Here is a 25553-nt window from a genome sequence, read left to right on the forward strand (position 1 = left end):
ATAAGAAGTGATTACATTCTTATTGTTTTAGTGTTTTGGGATGTTATGGTGGAGCAGAAAGAACATGCATTTGATTTGACATAACAAGAACATGAGGCATACTAAAAATTGTTTAGTATGCCTCATGCCCCCTCTTCTAGTCGATGTGGGTGCCCTCTAACTCCGGACCTCTGAAATGATCCCCACTTGCAACGGCAGTGGTGACTGGGTTGTTGGCACCCAATGATGAGTAAGACAATGTGGGCAGCAGCTGAAACCATTTATAGCACTGCAGTTTTGAGTCTTTTTAACAGCAGGGATTCCTTTAGCTGATATAATAATAGTAAAGCACCGCCACGGCATCTGGGGATCACAAACCATTTAAATCCAGAGGCAAATCCCAACAGCCTTTAACTGAGACATACACAGGGCTTATTAAAAGAAATTTCTCATAGTTGTACCTGGACTTGACTGACCTCCTAAAGGGCTACATACTGTATTAATAAAGTTGGATGATTACAGGACATGTATTCAGATATCGCCATCTACTGTTTATCCCTGAGAAGGCCTGTCGCTGACAGCACACAATTTAAGACTCATTGACAGCTGTGAGCATCTCCTTCACACCAAAATTCCAATTGAGTGCATATTGGGTTTGCTATGCATCAGTTTTAATTGACTTGATTAATTTAATATCAGTGTTTAACATATTTTTCAAATGAAGCCATTAAAAATGCAATTATGCAGGCAAAGAACGAATAGGGGTTGACTCATTCAATCCTTAATTAACCAACCAATCAATGTGCAATCAGTTATAGTAATAATACAAAACGCAAGATATTTTATAAACTGTGTCATGTGAGGTTCATCTTAGCCCCCGTCTTGTTCTGTTCCTCTTTCACACAAGCAAGACTTTCTTTTGATGTGTCACTTTCTTTGGCTGCCGAACAGAAACCTTGTCAACACACGTAGTTCACAGTTGTTGTTTTGTTTTTTTCTAGCTAACTATTAAGTTTTTACCATCTTAGATTGGCAAAGGCATTCCAACCCAATGTTGTTGCAACAATGCTTATTGTTGAGTCTAGAGAAAAAAAATATCAGGTAGGCTTACTTTCATAAGCGTTACAGCAAACACCACCTGGATGACCGATATTTAAAAAACGAAATACACATTGAAACAGTGTAGATCCATTCACGTTATCAGTGTCTCACACTATTTTTGTGCTATCTTTAATTGAACTTTTCTTTTCTGGCTGTGCAGTTTTTGTCACGTGCAAGTCTCATTAGTAAACAGATCTTTGAATCCACGATTTTTTTTTCACATATTCTGGACCAATTAGTAGACACACAAAAGGGACACAAAATCTCCAATTTTAAGAAGAAAAAAAAAGATTTTTTGTTGAGACACGTGATTGTCTCATGTAAGCATTTCTTAATTAGCATCATTTCTAATTGATCATATAAATATATAAATATATATATATATATATATATGTATTTATATACATATGAGTGTGTGTGTGTGTGTCTGTGTGTGTCTGTGTGTGTCTGTGTGTGTCAGATTAAAATATTCCTTCCTTTGAAATGATGATGCGTCCATGAAGAATTTCCAAGAAGAAGAATTTACTGTAAGAATGTTAAAATGCAAATCATTTTTTAAAGCAGCATGTTAATAATAAAAAAGAGGATTTACTGATGTCCTGATGATAACATCATTTATTATGTTTCAATCACATTACAGCGGATACAGAGATTTTCACAACAGCATAGCATAGGCCTACAGGCTATGAAAAATAACCGGCTGAAATAAAAAATTAAAATAAAAGTCTACATTACCAACATTTACCACTTCTGTGCCACAGGTATCATAGCAGTTGTCGGCATAAACTGTTGGAAGCCTACAGCTTTGATGAAGTACAAAATACATTTTTTTTTCACTGACAGGGATTAATATGCCAGCATATGCTACACAAGAACATTTTATTTACAAGATCATCGATATCTTTCTTTACTAACCGTTTAGGCTACTCAACAGAAGAGCTTTTTAAAACACTAGGCTATTTATGAATCAGATTTAATCTATTCTGTGTACATCCAATCACTATCACCAAATGTTCAATATTATGTACATTATATTCACAATTACAGTGTTTTATGGAAACAAGGCGCCGGAGCCATTGAGGAATTTACACTTTGGCCATTAACTGTGAAGAAGTCCTTTTCATCTTTATTAATTTGTATAGATAGATAGATAGATAGATAGATAGATAGATAGATAGATAGATAGATAGATAGATAGATAGATAGATAGATAGATAGATTCACGTTTTGTTGTTTTTAACTGTGAGGATAGAAACTGTAATAACCAATGTCCTTTGTGCAGTTTTTCTCACACTCTCTCGGTGCCAGCAGCTCAGATTTTAGCGGGGACACTGTCTCTGAAACCGGCGTGGCAGAAGGTGAGATTCTTCTCCTTTTGGCCTGTTCAAAGATACCAGAATCGCTCGAATCAATGGATTTAATGGAGGACGGCGTCTCTATCCAGTTGGACTCAGATGTCATGTCTTTGGGTTTGGTCTCTTCCGAGCCGCCGATCGGTGACCGCTCTGTCGGGATGGAGTCTCCCTCCTCAGCCAGGTAGTTGGTGCCCGCTCTGCCCCCGATAGAGTTAGCAGGCCAGCAGGAAAATACAGAGCTGGATTTGCTGTTTACGCCACAGTATTGTGGCGGTGTGCGTCCTCCCCAGCCTGACGGGTCGGCGTAATAGCCAAGAGCCCGGTTGGAGCAGCCTGCAGTCGGCAGGGGAAGAGCCTTCACTCCGGCCGCTGCGTAGGACAGCAAGGTGGCCGCGTTACCGGCGAAATCAGCGGCGTCGTATGCCGAGGCAGCAAAGTCCAGTCGGTTGTTGGCAGGGGTGACAAACCATCGCTGCGGGGGGGTGGCAACAGTGGGCTCGTCGGTTTGCTGCGGGGACAGCAAGCTGTTGCCGAGTGGGACGCTGCGCTCCGTGCCAGGACCAGTCCCCACGCCAGGGTGAAAGCGAGATTTGGCATAAGTGCTGACAAATTGGTCCTGCAGGAAAGAGCTAGGCATGGCATATCTCGCACCCGGCACGATCTGTGAACGCGGAGAGTCACCCGGTGATGGAGTTAGGCGGTCGATGTCGCAGCCTGTGTAGACACTGAAAAGATGGAGAGAAAAACATTGAAACAATTCAGTGACTACACTGTGCGCTATGAAGATCAATCTACATTTAGTCAATACTTTATTTAGCTTTCTCACACATCATAGGCTATATGTGAAAAGTATTTTTTAGAGAGAATTACATGATTTCTAAACATTTAGGCTATGGCATCGCATCTAACCTTTGCGCAAGTGGAGTGTTTCCAAACAGGCCTGTTGTTTTATACAAAGATCGGCTACATGCAAGGTTTCATTGCCAAAAAGTTATTGCTTTGTTCAGTTGTTTTACATCTGAATTTTATGGGTCAATATTACAATCGCTATGCACTTATTTTGAGAGCAAGACAAGCCGAACTCACATGAACGGGGTAGACAATAACAGAACAATTTAAACCATTATTTGTGATAGGCCTATTCATGTTTCTCTAAAAAAAAAATGTGTCTTCGCTACAGATGTAGTCAATTCAAAAGTACAAAACACTTCTTTTTTTTATTCAATTCTTTTTTTAAATGTTATGAGCCCCATCCAATTTGGATATCAATTGACAAAATATTCAGAAATGCCTTTACATTTTTAAATGAGAAGTAACCTGGCTGTTGATTAACAGTTGCATGGATGTATATTACAGCAGCCTAATGGAACATAGGATACACTCAAAAGCTTACAATCGAATGAATGTCCAAAAATCCTAAAAAAAAAAAATAATAATTCTTACGTGTCATAGTTGTCCCGAAATCCTTTAGCAAACGGATTGTGGTCGATTTTCAGTTGCGTAATCTGTGGAAAGAGAACAAATTGATCAGAAAATCCGCATGTGTTTGGAGATCAGCGGACTGGAGCGTCACTCTCATTCATTGTCTTGATTCATATTAAAATCAAATACAAAATACAAAATAAATAAGTAAAATAACTATTGTTTGAACATATAGAACATTGTGTATTTTTTAAATATTTTTTTGTTTAAGTGGATAATTGACTTTTTTGGGTCGACATTTGTAGCGTTTTGTGACATATGAAGTGGTCGTACATCGGTATTCTGGTAAGCTGTGACGGCGATGAATTGCGTTTCTGTGAAGGTGAAAGTCTGGACTCTTCCTGGTTGGCTGGTGTCCTCTGTCCCATCCTCGTTTACTTCCACCACATGGAGCCTGGGCTGGTACTTGTGGAGAGACTGGAGAACCACCATCTGGAGATTTAATTAAAGACGCACGTCAAAAACTCAGCTTCAAACTTTGGGTAGCTGATTAAAGCAGAACAGATGCAAACTTATAATTAAGTTGTTGCATTTTTTCAACTGTTTTTACAAATGCCTAAATAATCCAAAAATATATTTGTAATTGAAGCAATGGATGTGATGTTGCACTACCTGCCCCGTGTTGTTGGAGGCACCTTTGTTGTTTGTAAGCTTTAGCTTTCCAAATGATATTTCTTGACGCATCCAGTGCGCTCCGGTATTTGGTGAATCCGGGTGCATATAAACCCTATTTCCTGAAAAAGAATACGCAAAAATACAGAGTTAAGACACATGGTTTATGGTTTATTAATTAAAAAAAAATGTACACATTTTAAAATAGGCACGGTCAACAACATACAGTGGTCAATAATAAAAACAGGTTTTACTGTGGAATTAAAAATGTTAAATGTGCGATAGGAAGAAATTAATTATACCTATTACATTTGTGTCTGCTTTTCCACATGGCACCCACTTGCCTCCTTGAAATCGCCAGTGATTTGGATCAGCAAGTATTACATCCACAAATATATTGTAGTGAGCAGTTGGGTCAAGGCCAGAAATGTTGAAGCTTAAAAATGGGAACATTCGTCTGTAGAAAATAAAGGAACAGATTTAGAAAACGCCTCTCACAACGAAAAAAGGCACACAAATCAAGATGGATTGATGTTTTTTTCCTTAAATCCGTTATGCTTTTAATTTGGGGACACATGCACATACATTTATCATTTTGTAAATAAAAGTGATAACAGTGATGTAACCAAAACATTTTGCAGGTGTGTGACAGATGAGCCAAAATGCACGCATTTACCGTCCTTGCTTTGTGATGATCATCTCTGTTTGGTGTCTGTGAAACTTCAGCCACAGGGCCCTGTTGCACAGATACACCTGCGCTTTCCCCGGAACGAGTCCTGCTTGCGCCGTGGAGAACTGGTAAAAAGCCCCTCCGTTGTACGTGTGTCCATACTGTTGCGCGTAAGGGTAGCCTGCTGCCGGGTAGCCTTGAGGAGAAGTGTTGGTCAGAAGGCTGTTGTAAGCTCCATTAGTTATGACCGGATGATGGGCCATATAACGGCTGGGACTTCCAATAGAAAAAGCCGGGTGCGCTGGTCCATGCTGGGTCGGGTAAGGAAACATGGCACTGGTCACTGCTGAGACTGATTGTGGCTGGGTAGATGGAGAAAAGATGCACCTTTCTCCTGCAGATCCATCGAAATTATGACGGATGTCAGAGACTCCGTGAAGACCAGGAGAGAGTTTGCCCCTCTGGACGTCCCCTGATGCGTCCTTGGAGTCGGGAAAATTGTCTGCCTCTGACTGATTCGTCATCTCCCTAGAGTTTTTTTTCAGAGGTGAACTTCTCTCTAGGTTATCACTTGCAGATATAATAGGATGGTCCTGCAATGAAAGCTCTGATCCATCGGAGCTCGAAAAGCCACTGCCCACATTCATAAATTTCTTGGAGAGATCACTCGCTTGCGAGATGCAATTCTCGACTTGCATAGCTCAATACGAAGCCACTATCAACTCAAACTATGTCACAAGCTTTTGCACGCGCCTTCCCTAATCTAACACGATGAAAACGCCTTGCTGTGACTTGTGCTACCGAAGGCAGCAAATTAGCCAATTGACACCATCCTGCAATCAGGAAAGATTTTCTTTCCATCACTTTCCCTGCTTTGCTAATGAAACAAGTATTGTCATTGGTTAACTCAAGGCTGTAATTTAATTAGACAGCTCTTAATTAGGACAATCTGAGGAGCGCTGTGAGCAAAGCAATTTGTTTGATTTGGGCCTATATTTGATTAAAATATATAGATCCGACTATTTATGTTATTGTATATGAATGCGAATAATAAGAAATATAAAGTATAACGGTGATAGATAGTTTTCTACTGTCACTTGGAACGCCAGCTGCGTTATTTACCTATTTATCCGCGTTATTTACCTATTTATGTGCCATGAGTGCCAAAGTATGTTTACCGAAGAACCCAAGATATATTATTAACACACCAAAAATGACAGTCCATGACAGGCAGTGCATCTGATGCCTTAAAATGTTTGTGGTATAGCGTGAAATCATGGCGTCCCACTGAAGATGTGTTTATGAGTCCCAGTGCTGATAAATATTTGATGCCCTAAAGTTATGAACCAGTGGACTGATAACAGGGCTGCTGTGGAAAATACAGAACATCTCACAGAAAGTAAAGGAAGATCTTAAATATGTTGGACTTAGTTTTTAAAGAATTTAATCAAAATCCTTCTTTTTGTCTTTTGGAGAAGCTATTGTAAGAGTTAGAGGCTGTCAACGTATATTAAGTCTGACTTATACATGAGATCTGCCTATAAAGCATTTTCCACAAATGTGATGTGATATTCAAATCAAAACCATGTTCGGTGTCAGCAGGATGCAGGTCTGATGAGCTGAGATCATTTGTTTAAAGTTATGTTTAATCAGGCCTACATCAAATTAAAATAGAAAAAAGCTTTAGCCGTTTTCAGACCTTTTATCTTTACTAGCCTCCCTGAAGTCCTCACTGCAGTGTAATGAAACTTTGTCAGGATGTTGATGATGCTGTCAGAAGATGAAATAAAATATTAGAATGGCTACAAGTTAAAATCCCAGACTACAAACACCTTCCTGCGTAACTTAGTAACAAGGTTATTATCACGTTAACACAAACTGCTTTTCAAGGAGAGTGCTTTGTCTTTTCTGTGGTTGAAATGCCTTTTTAAATTGTACTGATTATGTTTTGGTTCACTGGGTAGACCTGAACAATAACGTAACTCATTGCAAGCTTCATGGAGCTTAATGTGTCAGGAAGGTGTCCATACAACATTGTGGTAAGTTTATGAAGATTTATTCAATTGCATTATATTAAAATTAGTATCTATCTGTCCTCCTCGTTTGTGTGAATGGGGGTGGACAAAATATTAGAAACACTTTTCAATGCAAATCAGTGCAGTACAACATCACAGACTACGGTGTCAAAAACTGATAATTTCCACTTCACTGAATAACTCATGATTTAGTTCTCCTGCAGTGTCTTTAACTTGAGGGTATGTGCCATGCAATCTGAACCAGATAAGGTTAAGAGAATACCAATCAAGGCCTATTTCCCTGGTACATCCACACGTTTGTATCTCTAAGGAGCAGCCATGAATCTCTGAAGCTAACAAGAGGGGTCATTACAGTATAGCGCTATTGGGTCCAGCAATCTATTCCTGTGAAACATGCAAGCACAGGCTTGTCTGTGCCCAAGCAATAGGGCCACTCGCTGCTCTCCTCATTACAGGATTATGGTTAACTTCCACCACTGATTTTTAATAAGTGGGGCTTGTTTTCTCCCCCTGAACAAACCAATTGTTGAATCACCCGTGCAGCAACTCAGTTTGTTTCCCCAGGTGATCTGGTGCATATTTATCAGACTAAGTCCTTTCTTTCTATTGGCTTAGCCAGCTAGTGGACATAACCAAAAAGGGGGGGGGGGGGGGGGGGGGGTGCTGTGGCCAACCTTGCCCCTCTGGGAGATAGCTAGAGCAGATTAGGATCTTCTGCCTAGTACCAACCCCCAATTGACCAGCTGAGTTTAATGCACTGAGTCCCTATGAAGAGTATTTTTGCCATTTATACTCCAAAATCAAAATACTTAACTTTCATTCCTGTAAGGACATGTATACATCTACAATTTGTCAATACAAGCACATAGACATTAAACTCAAGTGCAACAAACCTATTTGAAATATCTCCATTAGAAATATGTAATATCTAAAATTATTTTTTAAATAATAATAATAAAAACATTTTTCATAAAACTAGTTCTGGTTAACAATGTTCAGTTAAGCATAAATCAATGTGCTTGTTCTTTTTTTCAAGCCGCTGTATCACCATTTATTATTGTTGTGCCAAAGGAACCTGCTTGCCACCTGGGTCTAATCTAATCAATGTGAATGACAAGGAGAGAAAAAGCCTGAAAGTGAGCACCGGCTTAGGGACTTTACCTAATGCCCAGCTCTGTCACTTCAATGATATGATCACAGCACACAAAATGACAACAAAATTATAGCCAGCAAGGATATGGGGACATAGTGTGCTACTCCAGTCAGGTGAAATTGCTTTTTCCGACTATGAAATGGCTTGTCTCTTGTCGGATGGGTAAACATTTCCTTGTCAGGCCAGTAATAAGGAATGAGGCACACTGGGCTGAACTAAGAGGATAGAGCCAAGGTTATTTGGGATTCATGACAGGTAGTGGCTTATATTACAGCGGCACTAAAAATTTCATGGGAATGCATTTAAGATGGCCTTTTAGTTATTTATATGTTGTTTGCCAGACGTCACATTGCAATTTCCATCAATAAATCAAAGTGATGTATTTCTTCTTTTCTTCATGGCTCTTTGATTTAAAAAAATAAAAATAAAAACATATTTACCTTAAGTCGTTAATTAACTAGCTTTACTAATCATGATCAAGTGTGCTGGTTCTTTGTGCTTCGCTAACATAACTATTCCCCCCAGTGGTTTCCTGCCATCAGTGATCTGCTCTGTCAGAGGGAATCAGGGTGCTCTCTGACAGGGAGGACAGCTGGAGGCCTGCTAAGGGGCGGAGTGGACAGTTGTGGCTTTTAAACCCTTATTAGCCGTCCTCCCTGGACGCACCAAGACACGCGTCTACGCAGAAGTGCACTCCTACACCTGCTCATTATTGATGGTCTAACCCAAACATGGTTCTTTACCACAAAGCTCAAATTAACCTCAGGACAGGTGATCGTGATGTTCAATGGAAATACAAGTGACATGGCACATGTGCTAATACCATACCTGAGCCTCCACTCCAGAGATCATTCACCCAAAAACAAATATTTATACATGTGCTTCTTTATCTGGAGTTAAGAACAATAAAAGAAAACCAGTACTATTTTCTTAAAAAACTCAACAATTTATCTCTCTATTCCTGCAACCACTAATTACATCCTCCAACTACTTTCTTATCAGGTAAACAAAGTCACATGCAATTTAGCTTTTATCATAGTTTGCAGACATTTAAATGTCAGAATATAGATTTTTGAATGTGAACCCAGTTCATTCATAGGTATGATGATGTTACCATGTACCACTCAAATTTGATGCATTACATAGTTTCTATTGTTATTCAACACTCAGTTTTAAATGAAAGATCATCAATATGCCATTTAATATTCCTGTGCAACATTTGTTTATCTCTTGAATAAGGCGGAGGGTAAAGCAGATGTCGTCAGTTATTTTTATTTTCCGTCTTGCTATCCCTGTCAGTTGTTTCTACATCACAGGACAGTGACAGTGTGGTAATTAACACACTCCTATGGAAATAATAGTATTACTCTATGGTAGAATGTACTAAGCCATCCCATTTAAAAAAACGTTAATACAGATGACATATGTAAAAAAAAAAATGAATGCATAATTTAAATGTGTGAGTTTTGTCTCGTACCAATTCTGTAGCAAAGTAACACTTGTGAAATATTGTAACCTTCTGGGTACTACACACCCTCAGAGAGTAATGCCTACAACTGCATCATGCGCTCTGATGTGTATTATTTGTCTTAACAAATGGTGAAGATATAATGTCAAGAATAACAAAGTTATTTGTCATTCTTAAGGGCTAATGTCCTTACGATAACTACTTTTATCACCTGCAACTGACCCGTTATCAACTGTTTGGTTAGTTGCTAGTCTCTTTAAATTTTAAAAAGGCTGTGTGACCCAGGGAATGCAGTTGGGGTTTGTGACCATTTTGTTATTTCTGCTGCCATGCACTGTCAGACATCTGCAAGTGAAGAACATGGCCACTGTCCCCAGTAAGCCCACGGCATAAAAAATTCAGACTAACTCTACTTTTTGAGCCATTTCTGATGAAAAGCACACAGAAATGAAACTGACTTATGCCAAATGAATATCATTGAATTGCTGTGATTGTGAGGCTGATATTTGTTACTTTGAAATTATTTATAAAAAAAACATCAGTTCCATTTTAAGAGTAGTCATGCCATGAAGTGTGCACTTACTCACTACTCTCTTAGCACTATCAGCCTAAAGCTGAACAATCGAAAACAGAAAGCTCCAATCCAGTAACTGAAGCTTTGCCTTTTTCGATGCGATGCCTGCATTTCTTAGACAGGATGAAAATAAATACGGTACTAATTATGCAGTGACAGCTGTGTCTACCAGCGTATTGTTCAATCGATAGCTAGGTTGACATGATTATGAATGTGTGATCTACATACAACAACTTAGAAACCTGTTACCTGGTTAATCAACGTCCAAAATTTGGTACCTAAATATATTTAATCATATCTGTGATTAACTAGTGATTAACCTGCAACAGAAATTCAAATAAAACAGGAATGCTGCAAAGATCCCTCGAAAGAACACAACATTCTCTGTTTGAAGAGAAAATATTTTGGGGGAGTATAGGAGCAAACAGGCGACTGTCGTGTTACAAGAATAATCTTCATTAAAATCACAGGCAACAACACCAGGCCAACACACAGCTCATTGGGAATGCAGTGTGAAAAGAGAGGCCCACAGATTATCACTCTACGTAACTCATGTTTAATTTATCCAGGAGCAATATTGTCAAGAGCCTTACCATTCCAAAGAACTACAGAATGATAAAAGCTGAAATACGTCTTGGGAAGCCCAAAAATAACACAGGCATTGAGAAAAAATGTCACAAAATGGAAAGAACACACTTGAGAGTGGAGGCATTAGAAGCATCTTCGATATGTTTAGCACAGCTTCACAGCAGTGTAATATAGCTGCTTTAAGATTGTTAATATTTCAAAAGATGACTTTAAAATGGACTGGACGATAAAGTGTTTACACAACAACCAGACATGATACACGGTACTTGACCTTTGCTCTGATTTGGGACTGCAACCCTGCACCTTCACAACAGACATCGCATAATACTAGCAGTACAAGCGGAAAAGCAACATAGTCTTACATTTGACTATAAGAAGTAACCTTAAACCAATTTCTGTGCACTCTATGGTGTGCTTTTTTCCCTCCTCCTCCTCCTCCTCCTCCTCCTCCTCATCCTCCTCCTCCTCATCCTCCTCCACCCCATGGCTGAGTGAAATGGAATTGCCTCTCACATTCAAAGACAGCTCTCGGAAGGTGATAATAGAGCTACTCCCTGCTGTCTGCAGGCAGGAAATAGGAAAGTGGCATATGGGGCCAGGAATCAAATAGAGAGGAAATGTGACCAGGCAAGGGAAGGAACTAAAAGAAAGGTTAATGATCAGTTCTGAATTCTACAGGGATGAGAACCATGTTCCAAGTTGAGAGGAAAAATAAATGTGACATGATTTGTGTCTCCATCGCTCACATCTAGGCTGTCACAAACAAACACCATTATTTTTCTACTCACAAACTTTACCAATTGGTAATAAATGTAGTGATCCATTTGCTTTTTTTGCCAATATGAATGTTTAATCCATACAGCTGCAAACATGCTACAGGACGTTTCAGAAATGGCATAGAGAAAAGAATCTCACACAGTGCCACCATTTCACACTGATTAGAAAGATGAGAAATACAGATAGTACCATATAATCAAGAAAGAATCCATGTGCACAGCCTTTCCATATGCTCCCAACAAGTGTGAACTGGCTGGTGTCCTACTGTTGCCCTTATAGCAGCCTGACATGCTCTCAGGCCTACAGCATCTCCAAGAGCCTTTAGGAAGTGATCCACTCCTTAAATGACCAGGAAATGAACCCGCTACACTGGGACTAAATTAAATATTGGACACTGATTTGTGTAATAGAAAAGAAGAAAAAAAGGAGAGGAAAAATCATAGAATGACTAAAAACATTTGCAGCAAATGTGAGTGAAAACAGGAAAATGAGTGCTGTGGGTGTGTAATCATTAGGGGCAATGTAGGCTACATTAGCAAGGAGTAAATTTGCTTTCAAATTTTCACCCTGTTACCACACCTTGGTTGAAAGTCTTTGTGCCCTTTCACAGCAAAGCTGGATTCCCAACCTTAACTATCAGTTATCTGCGGTGGAGAAGGAATCAATTTTGAAGCAATTTACACTCGGTTTGAGCTTCTACTGAACTTTTGTTTAACAATCATTGTAAGTTGTCTTTTTAATTATCTGAGGAAGTGGGTGACACCAAGGAAAGATGAAGACGAAATCTGACTGAAGCTGCAGGCTCAACTGTAAACACACAATCACATGTAACATGTAGAATAATGAAGACATATCCAAATAATTAGATATAGAGATTATTGGTCGTCTTAAGACATACAGAAGACATCAAATATCTGGATTCAAATATCTTGCTTGGACAGACTATTGTTTCAACAGCTGGACATTAGAGACAGAGCAGCATCACACAGGCCAGCTTTTTCCAGATCTGACAGCTAGATCATTTGAAGCTGACAAGATAACACTTAAATGCAAAGGTGACATGACAGTGTCTTCAGAGCCAGATGGATCGATACCCATCTTGGCTCATCAGGATCTGAGCAGTGGTTCTGCAGCCATGTTATTTTTTATTTGTTTTTTTTACTCTGAAGTTCTGAAAATGAGCCATAACCGTCTAACACAATGTCTGGTGAGTTATCAATGAGCAGATTTCTTTTCTTATGTCACAAATGAAATATTGATACATTCAATTTAACAAAACAGCCCAGGAGTCCAGAGGAGACTCAGAACCTTTTACTGTTTTTTTTCAATTTTTTAGAAAAGATTTATTAGCGCTATAGTTTTACTTAAGCTGCAATTTCAGCTCTTTAAATGTTGGAGTAGCAACATCACAGCCATAAAACAAATGGACATCCAGGTGACCGAAATGCTCAGTGTGAGGTTTGATTAAATTCTAAATTAATTGGTGGCCATAATTATGAAACTATCAATGTCAACTCATAGTTGCAGTCAAAAGGCGCTCGAAGAAGCCCACTTTTCCAAAACGTCCCCCAAGTGAGACGGCCAAGAAGACCCGTAGATCAGTTCAAAAAACTCGGCAAGTTGCCTTGGTGACCATCCAGGCTGCACCGACTGGCACACTATCTCTATGCCCCCCCCACCATCTCCCAACTACATCTATACACTTAAATAAAAACCTAATTCTATCTTTCAAATATTCAACAGTCCCTTTTCCCTGGGAGGAGAGGTAAGGAGTATTGTTGAATAATGCAGCCAGACAGGGATCTCCCAGAGCTGGTCTCCACAGGCATCACTGAGCAGGTCTGATCCCACTTGAGTAGCATCTATCATGGTGACATCATCATTCACACAAGGAGATATGATAAGACAGTAGTACACTACTCTACTACTTGAGCCAACTCTAAAGCAGGCAGTGGTGTTACTCATTTAAACCAATCTACTGGCCATCTGTTGATGCTAAAATCATGGTCTGACTGCCATTTCTAAATCAAACACCATCAGTATGCCTTTCCTGCCTTTAATTGAACGTGACCATGTTTTCGAGAAGAAGAAAAAAATGGTAGCTTGTGAGACACGCATATTCTCTTTTACCTTGTGTGATTCTGGTGGGTGTGTAAACGTAACAAACCACAGGGACAAGCTGCTAAAGAAGAAGAAAACAACATCTAGAGTACATGCAGCAGCAGCAGGTCTCTAGCTCACAGATTAGGGCACTGGGAGCACTTTGCAGGTTGTTGTCACAGGTATGACGAGGGAGAATTGCGCTTGCTATCCCCAGGTTACGAAAGGTGTGAACGAAATCTGCAGCCAATTTGTTTTGTGCAGAATTAGAAAGGAAAAAACGTTGCAGGAGCATGCTTTGGTTTGTGTCTGCTTTCCTGTTTAATATATTTACTTAACTATCTTTGACTGATTATAACAAATGTGCTTGGAGGTATATGTGAACACATATGTTCTGGTTCAAACGGTTATTCTAACTGGGCCGCAAGTGACATCAAATCAACAACTAAACACCAGATACGGCATCAAAAAGAAAGCCATCCAATCCACAAAGCTCAATCGAATCACAAGGACAAAGAGAGAGTGTGAGCATTGGCACAGGAATAACTGATCTGGGGGGAATTGGCAAGACCAACAGCAAGCAAGTGTATTACATATGGCGTGCCATTTTCACAGCTACCACAAAGAGAACACAAAAAGTGTTATATCTCACTATCTAAGAATAATAAACAACCACCCAGATACGTTGAATCTGTTTAATACTGTAACAAAGACTAGAGGTAAATGGAGTTTGTGGAAGACTTTTCAGTTCATATCTATGGGCTTAAGAATACAGCAAGATAATAAAATTGTGTACTCTGGTAAATTAAGCCGTCCTCCCACTAATTCTATGAGGTGTCAGTCGGGAAACTGGCCTGCCAGGATGACTTTCAGCTCTAATCAAGCCAGATGGTTTCTTAACACTGAATAAATGAATTGATATGTATGGAGCATCTCTCACAAGGTTCATTTTTGTTTCCTCGTGACACAAAGGTGGTCAGTGTGAGAATACAAGAGCTATGATCTGCTAACCCAGTACATTGTAAATCTCTTCAGTTCTGCTGCTATGAATATGACTAACATCTTCACAGTGTTTGTATCTGTTATGTTGACAAAGTGGTAGGACAAGGCCTTTGTCGTCACAAATGTACAAAGCTCACACCTCAAGTGTTAACTTCTTTGTCGTAACCCACTACACTACACTTTTATCAGTAGATGGATCACTGCACTTTCAATGTGGTGTGAACTGCTATCAATTATGCAGCCATCTTTCAATTATTGTATATTCTTAAAGTACTTGCTAATGAATTGTGAAACTACTGTGTTATGGTGTGATTGTACTGGGCAATAACCAGCTACTGTACACTTTGCCAGCTTTTCAATTAGATCCGGGTGGCGGTTTTTCAGTCATTAAGCACATTTGGTGTAAGGATGTCCACCTTACACTTAGCCAAAGGTGTTTCTGCAGTTGCTGTTAGCCAGCAGCATCTCAGCCCCAATGCAAAGCCACTGCTGCATGTAGGACTCCGAGGACAACACACAAGTACCCACTGTGATTTTCACTAGGGATTTTGATATTCACACCTGTACTAGGTGTTGTTTGGGAGTCTGATAAGCATGTGTGAAACTAGAGGGGCGACTAGAATGGGGAACCTTATTTGGAGGGACAGATCTTTTCAGATATATCTATTGAGGACAGCCTGTTGTTTTGTATTTTCATGTCTAACAATAAGAAGGGACAAAGCCAATCAAGTGCGGTGTATCTACCAGCCATGTGTCTAATTGAAGCTGCACATGGCCATATGGGCATGTGCGAAAAATAGAATGTCCAATAACTACATAAGGATTCAAGCAGCACGTGGAAAAATAAAATATTTCCAACATCATTGCCAATCAGTGACTACACAGCTCATGAAGGGAGGATTTATCTCAAAGCCATTGCAACAACTCATGTGAAATTCTATGAGAGAAAATGTTCCAAGCAGTGTATGAGGCAAAAATAATTTCCAGTGTATGAAGAAATCATAGACCTCATCATTACAGGATCAGACGCTGAAAAACAAAATGCATGAGAGTTTCTCCTCCTCTCTCTACATTGGTGATGTTCAGAGGCAGCCTGTTATTGGAGGTGTTAATTAGCAAATTCAGTACAAGTCAAGAGCATGTTCCCTGTCGTTCCCGCTCCCAGCAAGGCTAGGTCATTAAACCGAGAATGGATTCTTTCATGCTGCCTTAACCCTTGAATTGCAAGTTACCATTCCACAAACATCGCCATGCTCTACCCCACCCCCATGTGTCAAGAAGAAAAAAACAACACTGTTTAAACAGCGACAAAAAGATAACAGGAGAATGACATCTTGAGGGCCAGACTTTTAGTAATACAGTTATTTCAAATTGGCAGTCAAGTGTCTTCAAAAAGTTTAGAAGTTTACAAATGTCCAACACTCCCTCCCTCCACAAGTAAAAAATATACATAAAAGTAGTCTTTGAACAATGAGATCTTCAAAACAATGGCACCATCTTCACTGATCAGCGCTTTTGTGTTCTGTGTATTGAACGAGCCTCCCATCCGCCTGAAATGTGAGCCTCCTTTGGGGTTCTGGGTGCGATCTCACCACTGCCTCTGTCATCACTTGCTGTGACTGCCAAATCTCTGCTCCAGAAACCAGGGCTCTCAGACCAGCACTGAAACAAACACAATGGAGAGGGGAGGCTGTTCTGAGACTTTGCACAGGCAGTGATGGCTTCAACACATTTAATCGAACACAAAGTCAGCTCCACCACTGGTGCACAGAGAGCACGAGGAGCCCAACGCATGGCAAGACAACTGTGAGGTGATACTCTCAGCTCGCAACGCCATGAGAGTTGGCAGTCTCTCATGCCAACGGTGACCAGTGCACAAACAGTTGAATATGCTTCCCTCCAAAGTTGTTAATTATCGAAATGACATTGATGTGAAGAGGCCATTCTAGTCAGGTGACCTTAATCCACTTGCTATCTCTCTGTTTTGTTTTGCAATTTGATTAAACCCTTTAACAAGCTTCTTTTTTCCCCCATTCGTGTTAGATCTTTTTGGCAATGGCACGATCTTAAAACCATTGTTTCAATATTTAGAAGAGTAATTGTTGAAAATAATGACTTAACTGGAATTGTGCCTCATGTGTCTATTGTCTGCAATTATAATCCTATTACTGCCCAATCAAGATCTATTTATTTCCTAGAGTTGAGATATTCAAAATATTATTGTTGTTTAGCGATTATATTTTCAGCACTAATTGCTTGATATCTTTTAGTGTCAGGAACCAATAACAGATGTGATGTCTACAATGCAGGTGCTATTGAAGGTCATTGTAAAGGAAAACCTACTGTGTGTGTATATTGTATACAGTTTTACTAAGTGTAGAGAGCAAAACAGGAAGAAAGAATAGGTACTGGTGAAAAGCTTCTACTAACAAAAAAACGTACATGATTTTAAGGATATTTAATTCCAGTAGATTTACACTTATAATTGAAGTTTGGGTTTAAAAACAGTGAAAATAAGAATTTTCACTGTTTTGCAAACCCCAAAATATAGACCTGCTATACATCTGTGTCTACAGCCTTTTTGGAGGAAAACAAACCTTCAGCACACGCATCGGAAACAATAGTAGTTGTTGCACAGTGTAAGTCAAAAGGGCTGTCAAGCGGTTTGGTAGTACTACGATTTTTGGGACTACCTTTTTGTGCACAAGTGGAACATGAATTGCACATGTAATGTAATAGTGCGTTTTTTTTATCAACACTTGATATTGCAACTTTACCGATTGACAAAACTGTTTTAGACTGTTATTAAAATGGCTTATTGTTTCACAGAATGAGTGTACATTTTCAATGCAGAAAACACAGCTGCTGCATCCTCCATCTTTAAACGTTTATTGTAGCAGCCCCACTTGTAGCCATACATTGTATACAGCTGAATATAACAAATATATATATTACTAAGCGACACCCTAAGAGATGGGCTGCATGCATGCAAACTAGTTTTGGTGTATTACTATTGGTACATTATTATATTAGTATATTATTTATTATTTCATGAAATAATAATGCTGAATCTGATTAGAATAAGTTATAAGTTCTGCAGTTTTGACAACAAAGTATATATAATTTAAAAATGTATTTAAAACAAAAAGTAAATCCTAAAATAGTAAATTTCTTACTCCTTTTTCTGTTTATATATATATATATGTATATATATATATATATATATATATATATATATATGTTGTATATGTTCATGTTCCTTTTATTATGCTTGCTTACTATTCTCTGTCATTGTTCATTTTCATCATTTTAAATTTAACTTGCATTTATTAAGTGTCATGGACATTAGTGTTTGTACAATAGTATGTATTTAAATGACACTGTCACTCTCTAAGAACTCAACACTTATATTAATATGCATTTCCATTTTTCGATGTAAACTTTTAATGACATTAGGACATGTGCAGTATATACTGTGTTACATCTTGGTGACCTATTATTCCACTCAATCCACTTGAAAACACTACAGTACCATCAGCTCATCTTGCAAGTACAAGCTGACAACACAGACCACAGAGATCAGTCTCTGCAAAGTATAACCTAACAGCTCAATAAGTGCCAACAGCTTTACTGGGCGTTAGTTTCCTCCCTCTCTCATCTGCTTGAAAATGACTGTGGTCCCCTGAAGACGGTGACTTCCCTGTCTCCCCGAACTCTTTGCAGCACCGACTGGTGGTGCAGAAGCACTGCTGATTAGCATGCAGTAATGATGGTGAGCTGGGCTCCATTGTTCTAACACCTCCCCTCTCCTCCGCACCAATCTGTCACCATTCAGTGGGCTAGAGCTGCCTCAAATGCTTCTCTCCACAAATGAGATGGATAATTAGTTGCCCCTCACGAATGCTGCACTCTTCTCACCCCTGATTGCTTTCACCTTCTTGCTCCTGGCAATTTTGACACCTTGTAATCAGCCTGCTACTTCTCCATCTCAATCCATATCCTTCTCCTTTTTTATGTCCTCTTTCTTTTATTTTTTACAGCTCTTAAGTCAATCTCAAATCTACAGCCTCTGGCAGCAAATGTCCCAATGACAAATATGGTACATATATCTCATGTTCTACTGGAAATTATGGCAAAAACAATGTATTTGAGCTAAAGTGGACCTTTCTCAAACAGTTCACACTACTGTATACACAAGCGTGTAAATATATAGTGTACAAAAGTACACACAAAAAAATACTAGCTGTCAGTACCAGTTTCTTCTTCCAAATAACAATGAATGACAACATAATTATGAGCAAGCAGCTGTTCATGATCCCAGAGAGAAAAGCATGCAGGCTGCACAATGTTCAACTCTTCACAGATTAACCAGAGATGATCATTAGGGATATGTATTTGCCAAAAAAAACCCTGAATAGATTCTCTCCTCAGTGTGGGTGATGTGGACACTGATGTGTTATGTTTTAGCAGTGCTCTATTATCTTAGGCTAATGACTCACTAGTTTGGAATAGTTGATAGCATTATTAAATCACACATTTTACACCCTTCCTGAGCTATTTATGAAACACAGTGAAATGTGCAGCAGTTGATATCAGGTCAATCAGTCTATTAAGCAGTATTTGATTTTGGAAAGTTATAATACCGAACAGATGTATAGAGAGAAAAAAGGTTGTTTGTAGTCTTCACGCCAGCCCAAGTGTTACTAGCCCATAGCTGAAGGGCTGCAAGATGTTCCAACACACAGTATCTAAAAACATCATCACGCTGAATGGTGAAAATCACTGCAATTGTTTGCAAAGGTGAGAATAAATACTGCCCAAGTCAAAAGCTGATGCTGCTGTTTAGAAAAGACTTGGATTTAGTCATATTTTAGGTAGTATACATTATATCAGTGACTGAAACCTTACCCATTCTATTTTCAAATTACAATTACCTGTAGTCTCTATGTCATTTTGTAAAACGGTCATATTTTCCCATAACTAGTAATTGCTTAGTCTATAATGCCTTTTGAAACTGGTACATCTGGAATGTCCCCTTTTATCACTTTTTATAGCATTATTGGAGTGAAGCCATCATATAATTTTCATTTATCTATTAAAATAAATGTGCCTACATAAATACAGTGTAATACTGTCTAAGGTAAAACCATTACTATATTAATAGCAAAGTTATTGGGCTTCTGATTTAACAATAAGCTTATGATTCATGTTACACGTGTTGCCATCTGTCATCACTTTTAATGAATACATGGCATACGAGCTTTTAAAATGATTTCAAAGTTGGAGATTTTTCCAACTCTGCACCAAGGACACACAGCTGCTTTAAATTGCCCTGGTTGGAGGACAAAACATAAAAAAACAAACGGAATGTAATGCTAGTGAAAAAGGTGCTAATCAACATGTCAACCGTTCTAAAAAAGATTGGTTAACGTTTGAGTGGTTTGATGCATGCATTTGTGTGAGATAAAAAATGTTGCTGTTAACTTAAAAAAGAGGCAAATGTGTCTTACTTGAACAGAAATGATTGCAAATTTACAAAGCAAATCTTATTTCTTCAAATAGGAAATTGTTATTAATGCACCTTATGTTTAAAAATAGGAATGTATAAACATGTGGCAAAACGTTAATAAAGACACATCTTGTCCAGCTTGTGACTTTATGTATGGATACACTTAAAAATGTAAAGAGTAAATGTCTGCTTTATTTGCTCATATATACCATATTATGCATCATCGTCACTTAGTACTAGAGAAAAATCTCAGAGTGATATTAGAAAAATATAATGACCAAGAAAGTGTACCATTGAATTCTTCACTATTAAATAAAGGGATTCAAGTCTTATTGCAGTGTAATTTCAAATCCTTTACAGCGCATGTTCTTCATGGCAGGCAGGACTAGACCATGAATACAGTAAGTCTTGGAGTAGTTGTGACCAGGGGCCTGTCAGTCTTTCACTGTCAATTGTTGGCTTCATTCTTAGGAGAGAAATGCGAGTAGAGGTGGCTGTTCATTCGGTCCTGAGGAACCACAGCATGGCAGAAAGCACATTTATCGGGACTGCTGCTCTGAGGCGTCGCTAGCTCTGTCCCCACATCAACTGCATCACACAGCTCAGGGCTCCAGAGAGGCTGCAGAGCAGGATGAACCAAAGAAAACAATATATTATTCATGCTCCTAACAATTCTTACACTCACTCTATTGAAGCATGCTGGACCGCTTGGCCTTCAAGCTGAAGTATCTGTTGCTTTAAGGAATACAAGAACACATCTACCCAATAGTCACAAATAGTGCACAAATACTCAGCCACAGTAAGGGCAAAAAGGCTATTCTCGAGTGTTTAATTATCTTACTATTTATGTGTTCAACCCCCCCATCAAACCAGCCTTGCCTTTTATAAACGCCTGTGTTGATATAATCCAAGGAAAGAATCATACTATTAAAAAAATTGGACCAGCGTCTAGATCTTACTGCATGTTATTCGTTATTTTTAAACTATTAAGCATTTATACACATCAGCAAATAAAATCCTACTAAACCATCATACTTGTTTCATCAGATTCAGACACTGTAATGTGATTCCATCTGGCTCACACTTTCCAGCAAAGATGCCAAATATAACCAGAGCATCCATGCTTAAGTAAAAAAAAGAATCAGCACACATTACACAGTAATATGTTTCAAGTTAAGCCAAGGGGATTTTTTTTATGGACTTCACAGTTTCACTCCTCCATTAGCAAAGACCAATCAGAGACTGATAATTTGCTACTAGTTTTCTCAGACCTTCTCCTGTGATTCTCACCTGCTGGGGTCCCCGTACGCACTCCTGGGAGAGCGAAGATGATGTTGAGTGGGAGGGGGATGAAGGGTAGAAAAAAGGCATGGGTTCAACGGGCTCCTCTTCTGTTAATGTGGAGGGGACACTACTGAGAGGCCGCTTCGTGGGCATGGTCAGACCAATGTGTCTCTCTGGAGTACTGTTCAGGAAGTCATATTCACTGTCCGCGGAGGGCGGGAATTTGACACTGAGTTTGGTGAGAGAGTCTACTAAGTCCCTGTCCTCAGGGCTAGCGCCACGGGACGCCAGAGACGTAGGCGGGAGCGGGATATCCACTGCTGACCTTTGCGCTGAGGAAAAGGGTGTCTCTGCCTCTGCTGTACGGTCTGTGCACTGGATGGGCATGGAGAACCGCTGATCTGTCAGACGGCAGAAAAACATGAGATTTACACAGCGTTTCTGTCTCAGTTGACATGTTAACGCATACAGGCGCTGGCTTTAATGAGCTTGGCAACGATTTCAGAAGTTGCATACATTAGAGATATTATATATATATATATATATATATATATATATATATAATATATATATTTCCATCACATTTATAATGATTATTGTATGAATAATGATGTTACATTTTTAATTGTACAGCTAGTATCTGGAACCATTACAATGCATTGGTTATTTTACAGTATGTGTTTATGAACCCTTTTTTAAACAGAGGTGGTCAGCCATGGTTTGAAAAGGTTACTAATAAGTAGTAGTCCCAGTTAAGGTGTTGCTATTACAAAGAACAAAGCAATATGAAGTTAACTCATAGGCTGTTCTGGCATAAAAAATCCCGTTTCCATTCAGCACATTTTCTTTTATAAAATAAAAAATAGGTAATATTTGGTAAATGTTACCGTTTGATGCATCGATTCCTCCATGGAATCTTTTTAGGTGATCTTTTTGTCTTCTGGTAAGAGAGCGAATCTGCCGGAATTTCCCTTCAATTGCTTCAAATGCATCCAGCATGTTCTGACTGACAAACAAAGAATAGATTTTTTTTCTCACTCTGTATTTATTTAACTATAATGTCCATGTTTTTTTTCAATAAAGTCTTTGTGGAAGGAGAGACACATACTAGTCAACGCTGACTTGCTTATTAGGAGCCACAGCAGCAGTGACCAGGTTCTCCTGTAAAGAAGACATTGCTATTTATAGTGATCATTATTAACAATTATCCAAAGGCATATTGTTAATGCATCTGCAGTGTGATTTACACGTCACAACTTTTTTACATTTACTAGTGGAAAATGTTGCCTGGCCTGTTAGATGATGAACAATAAAGCTCAAGCTGCTGACTGTGCAAGCGATATTATCCTCTAGCACCATCTGGTGAAGTGAAAGTGGATACACCTTGTGTGCAGGGAAATAGAGGGTTTGATAGTATTACAGCAGCTATGTAATATTAGGTTTCCTTGATTGCTTGAATCTTTGAAAAACAAATGAATTTAAAACTATGAAAGTGCATGAACATTCCCTTCTCATTAGAAATAATTACTAAACAAGGGTAGAATGTATCTTAACTATCATTTGCAACCTATCATCTAAAGCAGCTTTAGAGCTTTGTAAACAAGGGTCACCAACACTTTAAAAATGAAATATTTGCAGCCTGACTAAAGGATGATGCTGAGATCTTACAGTCACAACAGCACTGCTCAAAAGTTGCCAGACAGTATGAATCCCATATGGATCAACCGTATTTTAACCCTCCTAGTTACTGCTATGTTAATTTCCCTTTGGTATGATGTGTTTTCTTTACATCCTTGTTGACACAAGTAGAGGTATTATCAATGTGTTTGTATGTGACAGGAAGCCTCATGGATTCTCATGTGTGATTTCAAGCATGAGAATTAAGAAAAAACAGTGTAGACATACAAAGAGCACACTTTAGCACAACAAACATACCGGGTACTGTATTTTCTTAAAAGCACTGGCCCCATCAAGGAGATGATTGGCAGGCTCACATTTCATTTCTCCTTGGAATCCAAAACAGTGGAAATTAACAGTTTAAATATGAACAGATTCAGTAAAATGTACAACAATCCAATATCAATACCCATTATGCAATGCGATAGAAGAGTAGATTATCATGTCGACATATAAATAGAGAGATCATCTTGCACGTCTCACTAACCTGATGGTTGCCTTGTTGCTGATAACTTAGCTTCAAGTTTTGAAATCAACTGCTGCTGGTCCTCTATCTGCTTTTGAAGTTTTTGAGTGTATCGCTCATAAAATTCACTCTGTAAAAATGTGTTTTTTGTTATTTCTTTTGGCACAAATGTCTGCAATCTGGTCTATGCCTATACATCATGTGTGTGTCACATTTTTATTTACATATATTATTAATAATCATGTTCAAAGCAGATTCAAAGCTATTTGACTGTCAACAACAATAAAATGAGTAAACACACTGTGTGAGTTATTATTTTTGCTATAGTGGTAATGTTTGATTCATTTCACACAAAGTTAGAACAGGTTTTTCTTCTCACGTCGTTACCATTTGTTGCAGCTCCTTTTTAGCATTGTCCTTTTCGATGGAGACCTGGCGATAAGCTTCAAAAGCTTTATTGAGCTGGTCTCCGATGTTCCTTTCCATGCCGTGTGCTCCACAGTCATCCCTGACACAGCAGACATGAGCCCTGTGAGGGAAATCACGTTTTATAACATCCAAACGTACACACAACAGTCAACGTGTCTCTGCATGCTTTAAAAATTATAAAAAGAAGTCAATAACTTCTTAAAGTGATATCAAGTTACTTGGTTGATTTATGTAAGCTACTGTTGCAGTGACTAAACTAACATACTTCCTATTGACAGTTGCATTGGTATATCAGTTTCCATGCAATAGCAACATTTGAACAATCGATGCCTTACAGTTCTAGAAGAAATGATGATGTTGATGAGCAACTGAGCCGTTGAAAAGTAATTGCAAAAACTGAATGTTGTCAATGTCTTGCACTGATAGAAGACCACTGGCCTAAACAATCCTTACATTTAGTGTCTGTTCTTGTCCACTGTTAGTACAGACTTTCACACAAACTTTTGAGCAGGTGCAGCACTAGAAAAGTTAATATGGACGTTTTGAGTGCGAAACAAGAAAGATACTGCTCATCAATTTTTGATCAATCTCCATTATAAATGTCACAGCAACACTAATGTTACCTGTCACACCACCGGCTGCTGGATGAAGCCACAGGAATTGCACTACACTAACTCTAACGTTGAAGCCCACCGAGGCACAGTATGGAAGCACTTTAAAGTGTCATTCAAACCCTAATCCACACAGTTCCGTATTCCTTAAACCGTAACTGGCCGGTTAGCCATAGCTCATTCAACCGGTTGCGGATTAAGCGACCGAGCAACGACTCCACAGATCAGTTCCCCTTGCTGCCAGTGAGTGAGTGTCCTCTTACCTTCATCGGTGTAACTGTTAAAGTCGAATTTATTATTTGACACCACCGCAGCGTCGTCGCCTGATCTTCAGATGCAAAGTTACTAAGCGCCTGAGAGGATATGGCAATGGATGTTTTACATAGCCTAGTTGAGTTGGGAACTTCCCTCGGGGAATCCCCCTTGCTTGTAGACTTCCGCCTTTACTCGACCCTGGCCAATCAGCGCGGAGCTCAGAGGAGAGCTTGGTGGTTTGCTGGTTGAGGGTTCTTCCAACCTACGCGTCTGCAAACAGACTTTTGTGCATGTGAAAACTGTCCCCAAACTAGAGTTACGCTGTGCTCATTTTACTCTCCAACACTCTGTCTTACATTATTGCATGTTCAATAAATTCTGTAGAAAGTATTGAGCCTGCCTTATTGTAAGTAGGCTACAGCTGT

At 39.0% G+C, this 25553-nt stretch overlaps 2 protein-coding genes across 3 annotated transcripts; both read right to left on the bottom strand.

Annotated features, from left to right (window-relative positions):
* Nucleotides 1-1690: 1690 nt before the first annotated feature.
* tbr1b (T-box brain transcription factor 1b) lies at nucleotides 1691-5997 on the bottom strand. The gene is made up of 6 exons (XM_032530234.1): nucleotides 5206-5997; nucleotides 4832-4986; nucleotides 4530-4651; nucleotides 4191-4349; nucleotides 3879-3940; nucleotides 1691-3160 (listed from the first exon to the last, which is right to left on the bottom strand). Exons 1-6 carry the CDS (start codon nucleotides 5895-5897, stop codon nucleotides 2317-2319), a joined length of 2034 nt encoding a protein of 677 aa, XP_032386125.1. The 5' UTR covers nucleotides 5898-5997; the 3' UTR covers nucleotides 1691-2316.
* Nucleotides 5998-20578: 14581 nt separating this feature from the next.
* Nucleotides 20579-25332, bottom strand: tank (TRAF family member-associated NFKB activator). 2 transcript variants are annotated; one of them, XM_032530054.1, is made up of 8 exons: nucleotides 25137-25332; nucleotides 24221-24362; nucleotides 23855-23963; nucleotides 23626-23696; nucleotides 22799-22851; nucleotides 22578-22696; nucleotides 21697-22091; nucleotides 20579-21025 (listed from the first exon to the last, which is right to left on the bottom strand). In XM_032530054.1, exons 2-8 carry the CDS (start codon nucleotides 24317-24319, stop codon nucleotides 20855-20857), a joined length of 1017 nt encoding a protein of 338 aa, XP_032385945.1. In that variant the 5' UTR covers nucleotides 24320-24362; nucleotides 25137-25332; the 3' UTR covers nucleotides 20579-20854. The 2 variants fall into 2 exon arrangements, with proteins under 2 accessions (XP_032385945.1, XP_032385946.1); XM_032530055.1 differs by having other exon boundaries at nucleotides 24886-25137.
* Nucleotides 25333-25553: the final 221 nt, after the last annotated feature.

This window comes from Etheostoma spectabile, chromosome 11 (assembly GCF_008692095.1).
Source record: "Etheostoma spectabile isolate EspeVRDwgs_2016 chromosome 11, UIUC_Espe_1.0, whole genome shotgun sequence".
NCBI lineage: Eukaryota > Metazoa > Chordata > Actinopteri > Perciformes > Percidae > Etheostoma > Etheostoma spectabile.